General features: G+C 32.7%; 1 protein-coding gene across 1 annotated transcript; it reads left to right on the forward strand.

Moving 5' to 3' along the window:
* Nucleotides 1-6,930: 6,930 nt before the first annotated feature.
* On the forward strand, nucleotides 6,931-9,088 carry LOC114172466. The gene is made up of 7 exons (XM_028056930.1): nucleotides 6,931-7,183; nucleotides 7,263-7,516; nucleotides 7,594-7,767; nucleotides 7,851-7,943; nucleotides 8,022-8,138; nucleotides 8,244-8,591; nucleotides 9,020-9,088. The coding sequence occupies exons 1-7, from the start codon at nucleotides 6,931-6,933 to the stop codon at nucleotides 9,086-9,088; spliced, it is 1,308 nt and encodes a 435-aa protein (XP_027912731.1).
* Nucleotides 9,089-10,979: the final 1,891 nt, after the last annotated feature.

Genomic DNA, 10,979 nt, shown 5'->3' on the forward strand with positions numbered 1-10,979 from the left:
TTTGTTTTCTCAGTATACATATCGTAGCTGCTTTTGTCAAATTGTTACAATTGTTTGGTAAACTATTTTCCTCTAGAAGGGCCCCATCATATAACGCTTTGCTGTGAGACATTTTTTATGCTTTATATCCAATCCAAGCAACACGAAGACAAATTTGACTGTTTAGTTAAATTAAATATTCCAAAAAAGAAGAGAATGAGTTTTATTTGTAATCTTATTTTATTCATGCTTAATTGACTCTGGTTGAGAATATTTGTTTGGTAAGGCTACCTTTTGCACCTTCACTAAACCAAAATAAGAATAAGAATCATACTAATAATGTTGATGTCGTATTTTTCTTATGCTTAGTATCTATTTTTGGTTCAGACAAACACAATAAATAATTTGTATCAAAAACTTGTGTGATTGTATTATATTATGTATATCATATTTCAGTTTGCATAAGTGTTTGTTGGTGACATGGTTTGGACTTGGAATGATGATTGAACTATCAGGTGAGTGGAAACAAAGAGAATTTTGATATGATTAGAGATAAGAGTGGAAGGTTTGTGTTGGATGACTAAAAATGTGGCTAGTTGGACTCTTTATATATGCATTATTTTGTAAACAGGTAGTGGTGATGAGAAAGATGTGATGGTAAAGCATTTCAGTGGTCCATAGACTTAAGCTCAAAGTGATTGTGTGTTAAGGCTTAATGGAAATTCTATAAACCTTTTATGTCTTTATTAGAAAACAAAATTATTCATGCTAGCAAAAATCAACATATAAATTAGGTGGTTGCTTGCGGACAATATGCAGATAGTGACTGTCTAATGAATAGGAGTTTGGTTAGAGATGCCAGATTATAATCAGATGTAAACTTCATCCATGCATTGTTAAATTTGGAAGAAAAAATATGTCTACATTTAAGAGAAAAAGAGTGTTTAATCATCAAAGAAATGTGGTTATTATATGGACTGAATTCAGCTTTATGCAAAATCAATTCTCAATTTAATTATATTATATTATCTTTTGAGTCATTACTAAGAGAGATTAAGTTTGACTCAATTGTCAATCTGAACAACCTTAGGAAATGGATGGGAGGCATAGGTCCCTTTAGAATCGCGACACGCACTCATTCAGTTCCACTGTTGTTTTCACTGCTAGGCCCATTTGAAAAATGATTTTTCTAAATTACTGAGATAACTTGAAAAAATATTTCCAATAGACATGTTCATTTAGTATAAAAGAAAAAGGTTATCTCATTCTATCCCAGTTTATTGTAATCTTTTAAACAATAATAATGATTTACAGTTTCATGTCATTATTATCTCCAGATTGAAGTAGTTGGTTTTCATATGTCTATGGCAGCACGTTTGTTTCGGCATAAGCAAATACTTTATGTATTTTACATGTCATTATTATATTTTACATTATATTATAAAATAACGTATTATAAATAATATAATATAAAACAAATAGAAACAATGTTACTTTGAATACTTTACTAATACATATTAATGAAGTATTAACAAAGTATCAGTATTTATAAAAGTGAAGCAAACTGAAACTTGTGTTTGATAGTATATATGTTCTTAGTATATCATATTAGTGCTTAATTTATTGTTTAAAATGCTTTAATTTAGTTCATATTATGTTAGTGACCAAAAGAGGAGTACGATTTCTGAAGTTGTGCTTCAACTATTACAACACCTGTTGTGGATTCTACAATATCAAGTTTGTTATTAACTTACATTAGCAAATTATGGAAGATGTTATTCCTATTGTTATTTAAAATTGTTAATTTTAGGGAGACTTCTAATATGTTATCATCTTTTAGATTAAAGATGATGGACAAAGAGTGGACTAAACTTCCAAGATTTAGTAAAGAGTATGCTAATGGTGTAGAGTTATTTTTAGATTTTGCATATGTTAGCGAAAGAGCTCAAGGGAATGAGATCTTATGCCCTTGTTCCAAGTGTAGAAATCTTTATTGGGCAACAAGAAATGTGGTCTATGATCATTTAATAGCTAAAGGATTTCTAAAAGGATATAACACTTAGGTAAACCATGGGGAGTCAATACAATCATTGCGTGCTCCAAGTGATGACGACATGGAAGATAATATAGATGGATTATTGCATGACACATTAGAAATGTGGTAGAAGGAAGTGAGAACAACATTGGTCCTAATGAGGAAGCAAAAAAGTTCTACAAGTTGATTAATGAAGCAAAACAAGAGTTATATCCTGGATGCCAAAATTTCTCCAGTCTTTCTTTCATAATCCGAATGTATCTATTGAAATGTCTTCATGGGTGGAGCAATGCCTCATTTCTGACCTTTTACAATTGTTGAAAGAAGCCATGCCGAATCTAAACATTCCTGAATCTTTTAATAAAACAAAGGCCATGATTAAAGATTTAGGCCTTGATTATAAAAAGATTCATGCATGTCCAAATGACTGCATGCTATATTGGAAGGAGCACGAGAATGACACCTTTTGTGAGAAGTGTAAAGTTTCAAGATGGAAGGAATTTGGTGAAGCACATGGTGAGTTAGAGAAACAAAAGAATGAGCAGAAAGTGCCTGCAAAAATTTTAAGACACTTTCCATTGATTCCCAGACTTCAAAGGCTATTTATGTGCTCAAACACTGTAGATTTAATGAGGTGGCATGAAGAAGAGCGCTCAAACGATGGAAAAATGAGACACCCTGCTAATGGTGAAACTTGGAAAGACTTTGATAAATGCCATGCTAATTTTTCTATTGAGCCTCGCAATGTAAGACTTGGTCTAGCAAGTGATGGCTTCAATCCATTTAAGACTATGAGTATATCACATAGTACATGGCCAGTCATGATGGTGGTGTACAACTTTCCGCCATGGCTATGCATGAAACCCGAATACACAATGTTGTCATTACTAATTCCTGGACCACAATCACCTGGAAATGATATTGATGTCTATTTGCAAGCATTAATTGAGGAACTAAAGCAATTATGGGAAATAGGTGTAGAAACATATGATGCCTCAAGAGATCAAAAATTTCAAATGCATGTAGCTCTTTTGTGGACGATTAGTGATTATCCTGGGTATGCTTTGTTGTCAGGTTGGAGCACAAAAGGAAGGTTGGCATGTTCATGTTGCAATTATGACACTCATTCGTCATACTTGAGACACAACCATAAGATGTGTTATATGAACCATCGTGTGTTTTTACCAACAAGTCATCCATGGAGGTTGAATAAGAAGTCATTCAATGGAAAGAAAGAACTTGGGTCTGCACCAACTGTGTTAGAAGGTACTGATATTGTAGAAATCGTGAAGGATTTTAACAATGATTTTGGAAAGTATAGAAAAAATAAGAAAGATGGTCCATGGAAGAAAAGATCAATATTTTTTGAGTTGCCCTACTGGTCACAAAATAAATTACGTCATAATCTTGATGTAATGCATATTGAGAAAAACATATGTGATAATATTATTGGGACTTTTTTGGACATTTAAGGCAAGACAAAAGATCATGTCAATGCACGCTATGATTTACAAGACATGGGAATTAGAAAGAATCTTCATCCTTGGGAGCTTGATGGAGGTCGTGTACACATGAAAAGTCAATTTTTTGTGCTATTTAAAGTCCGCCAAATTACCGGATGGCATTGCATCAAATATTTCAAAGTGTGTGAATGCTAGTGAAAAGAAAATAAGTGGTTATAAGAGTCATGATGCACATTTCATGCTACACTACTTGTTACAAGTTCCAATAAGATGCACAATGCTTGATGTAGTGGCTGGCCCTTTAATTCGTTTGGGGTCTTTTTTTCACTCTTTGTGTCAAAAAGTGATCCAAGTGCAAGATTTGGATTACTTAGAAGCCAATATTATAGAAATACTTTGTCAAATGGAGACGATATTTCCTCCTAGTTTTTTTGACATAATGGTTCACTTGCCTATCCATCTAGCAAATGAACTAAGATTGGGTGGGCTAGTTCAATTTCGGTGGATGTATCCGATTGAGAGATATTTGTGCAAACTTAAAAGTTATGTTCGGAAGAAGGCTTATCCTAAGGGTTCTATTGCCAAGGGGTATTTAGCAGAAGAAGCTTTGACACTTTGCTCAAGATATATGCATAAAGACATAGATACAAGATTGAATAGAAAAAGAAGAAATTACGAAGGTAATGATTTATGTGATGTAGATGTTTGTGATTACTTTTCAAATAGAGGTAGTGCTTTGGGTGGTAAGAAAAAAGGTAAACTATTCCCTTTGGATTTGACATCTAAGGATCAAGCTCATCGATACCTCTTATTCAACTGTGACAAAATAAACATATACATCAGGTGTGATACTAGTTTATTTTTTTCATTGTCATCTTTTGAATTGTACCTTAAATCACTAATAAAGAATTATTTGTTTTTATAGAGAGTATGATGAGATTTTAAATAGGAAGACAAAAAGAAGAAAGTGGATCAAAGCTAAAACCCAAAGTCAAGAGTTTAGTGAATGGTTCAAAGATAGAGCCATGAGTGAGGATGTATCACTTCAACTTAAGGAATTCTCTCGTGGTCCAAATACTGTTGCAAGGAGGTTGTTAGGCTACGTCATCAATGGTTACAGATTTCATACTACAAAGAGAGATGCTAGACGCAAAACTCAAAATTCTGGTGTAACTTTGGTTTCATTAACACCAAGTTATGCAAGTTCCAAGGATGAAAATCCTAGGATAGAACCCGTCACTTATTATGGGGCAATCAATGACATAATTGAGTTAGACTATTATGGGCATTTCAAGTCTGTGATGTTTAAGTGTGATTGGTTTGAGAGTGATGCAGACAAACATGGGCTTACATGTGTTTATTTCAATAAAAAATGTTACCAAAATGATCCCTTTGTGTTGCCTTCTCAAGTCCACCAATGCTTTTATGTTGAAGATCCTTTTGAAACAGGTAAACATTATGTTTTGAAGACGATTCCAAGAGATTTATTTAATATGGGTGATCACTCACAAGTAAATAATTCTGATAATGATGATGAATTTAATTGGGTTAGGGAAGACATGCCTGTAACAGTAGTTGAGAAACCTTCTAAAGATTTGGAGAAAGATTATTCTGATGATCTTGATTTTGATCAGACTTTGTTTGACTATATGGACTAAGAGGAGGATGGCTAGTGTTGATAGAATGGATTTTGTAGTTTGGATCTTTTTATGTAACAAGATGCAGAATTGTAAAATAAGTCTCTCTGCTTTAGTTTGACATGAATAAGTCTCTCTATTTTTCCTATAATTGTAAGATAACTTTTTAAACATTTGCTCATATAATGTGGTGTTGATAGAATGACTTTATTTTCTGCTGTTCGTCTTTATTTAAAATTTTGTTATATGTTTGGTTGTACGAATTACTATTGCTATCATGAAATGTGATGAATAACTTTAAAATTTCCTTAGCAAAAGTTCCTCAACTATCAATTGAGCTGCTGTACAAATCTTGGTGAAATGTAGTGAAATGTCGTTTTGTATAATTGTCCTATACTAAGAAGAGGGTCTATCTGCTATTTTATCATTGGTTTTTGTTCATTTTAATTACCTTTTTCTTGGTTTATGTATTTGATTATACGATGGATCAGATTTTCAGTGGTGTAAGGGTCTGTGTAAAAGGGAGTGTTTACAAGATTCTTGAATCCCGAGTATTGGAAGTGTATTGGACAGAAACAGCTCTGCATTCAGAACTTTTTGTTGTTTCAAAAGGAGTTTCCAGGAATTAACGAATTAGTTGTTTTAAACCCTTTTATGGCTCAAAAATGTTTCATTTTCTATGCTGATTGAGTGCGGGGATTATTAGGTATATGCTGATTAACTATGATACACAGTTGTAAAGATCATGATTGAACAAAAAATACAAGTATAGAACACATGTTAGTAGGTGGTTTATGTCACTTTATCCCTCAAGTCTTTTTCTTTTCTGTTGTAAATTTCATTGTTTCTAATTCAGGTGCAGTTGGTTTTTTCGCAGAAGAACCTCTCCTATTATGAGGCTCGTGTGCTAGACCACCTTTAAATGTTTTCATCGAGAGATTTATCCATTGAAACTGTGTGGAACCATTTCTTTTCATGACAGTATCAATTGAGCTACTGTACAAATCCTGTTATTGTACAATTCTGGCAGGTCTATATCAACATAAATATGTAGCCATTAAATTGATTTGTTTTATGTTGCAGGGCAACTTTAAAGAGGAACACATAACAGTGATAACGGTGATAAATTAATTTCTTATTACACTAACACAATGTATCAAAGTTAAGCTCTGAATGAAAATTTGGCTTCCAAATTTTATTGCTAAATTTTACTACAGAATCTGCAACTCTAGAATAAGCTTGAATAGAAAACTTAATATTGTCTATTCTTCATCTCTTTATCACTTATATGTTTATTATTCTTCATATTTGCATCACTTCTCACTTATATGTATTTCCTTGCTTGTTAGTTATGCTTAATTGCATTTTTTTCTTACTTATTTTTGCTCTTAACTTCCTAAAAGGGTAGATGAAACCTCAAGTCAGCAACATTCAAATGAGTGCTTCAAGTATGGAACTTCCTCAAGTAAAATCAAGCAAAGAATTCCTAAGGAAAATGCAAATTACACATGGAAAGATGACAAGCAATCAATGTAGAACTACTGCACCTAGAATTGCTGCTGAAACACAACTAAACTTGCCTACTTTTAAGTTGCATGACCATGCAAATTTGGATAGGAGGCTTAGCTCGAGAAATCAGAATGGGAAACTCAAGAAAAAGGCAGCAAATGTAGCTGATAAATCAAAGGAAAAGCTACTACAAATTGAAAGAGCATTCACTCAAGTCACTAATTCAAGTGCTGATCAACAACCCAATAAAAAGTGAGTGTCACAAGAGGAAAATTCTAAGAAAAGGAGATTGCCTATGAAAGGAACGATGGTAGATGATAACTCAAGATCTAAGGAAGGACTAGTGATTGAAGATGTTGAATCAATGACAATACAAGGTGTTGCTCCTAAGGATACAAAAACAAAATTGGGGTCAATGTCAATTGATCAATTTCTTAAAGAAAATGGAAGCGCTGATGATGAAGACGAAAATATTCAAAATGGAAGTGAGGAGGCGGAACAATATGTTGGAGATGGAAATACATACCAAGATGAAGATGGTGAATTGAATGAAAAAGAAGGTAAATATTTTATTATTAGCATTTGACAATTTGTTTTTCATATGTAATATTTAATTTTGTGAGTTGAATGTCAAAATAGGGACAAAGAAGAAAAGAACAAGAGGACCAACTCAATGCTTAGCAATACACGGAAGATCAATGCAAGACCGTCCAGAAGTTGTATTGGATGCAGATGGAGAACCTATTGGTCCGATTGACAAAATTGTAACTGACTTGAGTTATTTCCTTGGCACAATAGCGAGGAATTCAACCTTTTGTCCCTTGGTTTACACAAGTTTCAAAGCTTTACTCAAAGATAAAGATAATAAGGCTCATATATGGACATATGTTCTGGTATGAAAACTAAACTTATATTGATTTGGAGACAAATATTTCTTAAAATTTCATCCATTTAATGTTTTTTTATGTAGGAAAAGTTCAATATTAGTGATAAAGGAGAGAAAGTCGTATTTACTCGTATAAATGATGCATGGAGACGCTACAAAAGTTTTATCAAGAAAAAACACTTTTCAAAGTACTCCACATTCCTTTCTGAAGCTCATTTCAAGAAATTGCTCAAATATTGGAACATTAGTATTATCCAGGTAAGTTTATTTGATGTCTTATTACGTTAAAGGTACGTGTTATAATCTACCTTAATTGTTATTTTTCTCCTATCCTAATGTAGAGCATTAGCGAGAGAAATGCTGCAAATAGAGCTAAGCAAAAGTACATCCATCGCATGGGACCAACTAGTTTTGCTAGAATTCATGCTGATTTGGTAATATATTTCTACTTATGTCATTGTATGTTTTATATCTAATGCAAAATATGCTAATTGACCTTTTGCTTATTGTAGCGTACCAAGAAAGAGGTAGGAGAAAAAGTTACTCAAGCTGAAATGTTTATTACAACTCGTCAACGTCAAGAAGGCCGAAAAGGAAAAGAATTGGATGAAGAAACACATAATGTTATTGTATGTTTACAATTCATTGTATAGATTCCTTTTTCTCAATATAAATAAATCTCCTTTATTCATTGTATAGATCTACATAATGATTTTTTATTTTTGTTTTATTAGATTAAGCTTCAAGGTTCCATTCAAAACTCAAGTGATTCTGTAGAACAAACATTTAAATCACTGTTTGGAAAAGAAAAGCCTGGAAGGGTACGTTGTTACAGAAAGACTATGAAACCATCACAATTTAGGAAAAATGAAGAAATTGCTGCCATCAAGAAAGAACATACAAACGCAATTAGTGGTATGGAAAAGAAAATACAAGATCTACGAGCAATTGTAAATTTTGTGGTAAGGCAACAAAATCCAGATTTAGATGAAAAGGACTTAAATAATATGATGGCACACGTTTTAGGTAAAGAAAGTAGTGCAACAGGGCCATATTCATCTGCATCAACCGATGATCCGCAGGTAAAGAAAGTTTTTAATTGTACTTCCATCATTAATATCAATGTAAAATACCCAAAAGTTTAATACTAAATAGGATATGGTTAGGATGTTGCAATAACTACTTATTGATGCTTTAGACTCTTAGCAACTAAAATATTGGTATTTTGTGCTTATTAGGTGTTACATTAGATTAATACTATACTATAAACTCTCAAATCATGTTTGTTATTTAACATCTATGATACATTATGTAAGAGAAGAATCATGATGAGTATAATGTTACATTTTAGGTCTCTACTTCACTCATGAACATGCATTTGTTGGAACTTAGAAATGATTGAAAACATGTGATTCAATGCACATTTACATGTTAAATTTGACTTAATTAACTTGTTATAATGTATAATATGTTGGAAAAGTGTGATAATATATTTTGTTGTTTTTTGAAGCTAGAAGACAATGAAAATCATGAAGACAATGAAGGCTATGAAGATTATGAAGACAATCTTATAGAATAATGATCTTTGTTATGTAGTTAAGAAACATTAGATATATTATATTTTAGCTTTCTAGCTAAAACTTTGAAAGGTTCATCCTTTATAATGACTTCAAGATAGTTATTTTAATAGTTTGCATTCTAACATTGAAATATATGTATGAATGACATTTAATATGCATTCAATTATGAATATTTTGCATACGAATATTGTTTGAGGTGTTGATTATTATGGTGTCTAATTGTATAATATTGTGATTTGAAGAGGTACACTTTTTTCACATTGAACTTTTTTATAAAAACACATTTTAATAAATGTGGCTTAAACTCAAAGACAATATTTATAAGGGTGTTGTCTATTATAAGGATATTAAGCCACGGTTTTAACAATGTTGTCGTACTGAAAACCGTGGCCTAATGCCTACAGCAACGACCACCTAGACTACGGCTAAGAAACTGTTGTCTAAACTTTAGCCCACGGTTTTTACGATTTAGGCCATAATTTTGTGGTGTTGTCTAAAATACTTTTTGTTGTAGTGTAATTTGCCAATATCACCCAAAATCCAAGTATAAAATTTGGTAGCATAACACGTAGTAAAAATGGCCAAATGGATTCACCAAGCATTGTAAAAGCTCTCGGCCAAACTGTTTTTGGTCTTGAAAACACTTTTTCTTTTCAAAACTAGGTACTTAAAATGATGAGAAGGATGTTTTTAGGTCAAAATCAATTTCAAGGAGCATACAACAACACAAGGCATAGATCTCATGCAATAGTTCAAAAACTTAGAAACAAGAACAAGAAAACTCAAAGAAGCATATGACAAGAGACTCAAGCAAAAGTTAGACACATTTAAAGACTCAACATGACATAAACAAAGACACAAATATGTAGCTATCATGCATTTAAACTCGTTGATTTGAGGCTCAAAGACTAAGCATCAAAAGACATGTTATCCAACCACATTTAGGAGCAAAAGAGTTAGAAAACCGAAGCCAAAATTGCCACAACATAACCTGAAAACGTTATTTTTCATATTCTCAGCAACTCTGACCTTTGCTCACTCATTTGATCATAACTCTCTGCACAGAACTCCAAATGCCTTAATTCATTTTTTTTTGGAAACTAGACTCACAGAGATTTCTTTTGATATAAAGAACGTCACTTTTGGACCATTGAGCTAGCTGTAGTATTTTTTTTCACAAACGCACACGTTGCTGCCAGCATTGTTTTTATGTGGACCATTCAAAGATAGCTACACCAGACAAGGTTAGAACATGAAAACACCATATTCAAGGACAACCAAAGTTGTATATACCAAATGATGAAGGATTATCTTGTTTCCTTTTGGAGTTAAGAATATGGTGAAGTTGATTAAGAAATCTTTTTGAAAATTCCCATTGGACATTAAGATAGCATGCTATCTAGATGTGAAGGTTCATTTCTCAAGCTCATGAAAGAAAGAAGAGAGTTGGATTCAAACTTAAACACACACGACAATAACAACACTTAAAGAGCAAAATGAAAGAACGATTAGCATGTTGGTTTAAGTTAATCTAATCTTGGTCAAAGGTCAACTTTGGATCAAAGTCAACAAGTCAACCAAAATAAGTCAACTAGAAACTAACTTAGGGAATTCAAACTAAAGTAATGCAAAATAAAGATAAAGGTGATGGAATAAAAGACTCCCCTCTAGACATGCTTCTAGTGATCCTTCTTGAGGGAGCTTCTAAGGAGGTGGTCACGCCTTCATCAGTTTGTCTTGTTTTGTAGGTAATTAAGAGAAAGTAGAGCATGGCTAGGTGACACTTGGTGATTGGAGCACTTGGATGAAGTGGAAGAGAGAGGAAAGTAAAACGCATAAAGCAAAAGCAAAAGTAGACATGTACCTTGTCTCCTTTTTCCTTTGTGGTTT

The sequence above is a fragment of the Vigna unguiculata genome, unplaced genomic scaffold (genome assembly GCF_004118075.2).
Source record: "Vigna unguiculata cultivar IT97K-499-35 unplaced genomic scaffold, ASM411807v1 contig_590, whole genome shotgun sequence".
NCBI lineage: Eukaryota > Viridiplantae > Streptophyta > Magnoliopsida > Fabales > Fabaceae > Vigna > Vigna unguiculata.

Coding starts and splice junctions, on each gene's coding strand:
- LOC114172466 (XM_028056930.1), top strand. CDS start 6,931: ATGGTAGATGATAACTCAAGATCTAAGGAAGGACTAGTGATTGAAGAT. Junction 7,517..7,593: donor ATATATGGACATATGTTCTG/GTATGAAAACTA, acceptor TTTTTTATGTAG/GAAAAGTTCAATATTAGTGA. Junction 8,139..8,243: donor AAGAAACACATAATGTTATT/GTATGTTTACAA, acceptor TTGTTTTATTAG/ATTAAGCTTCAAGGTTCCAT.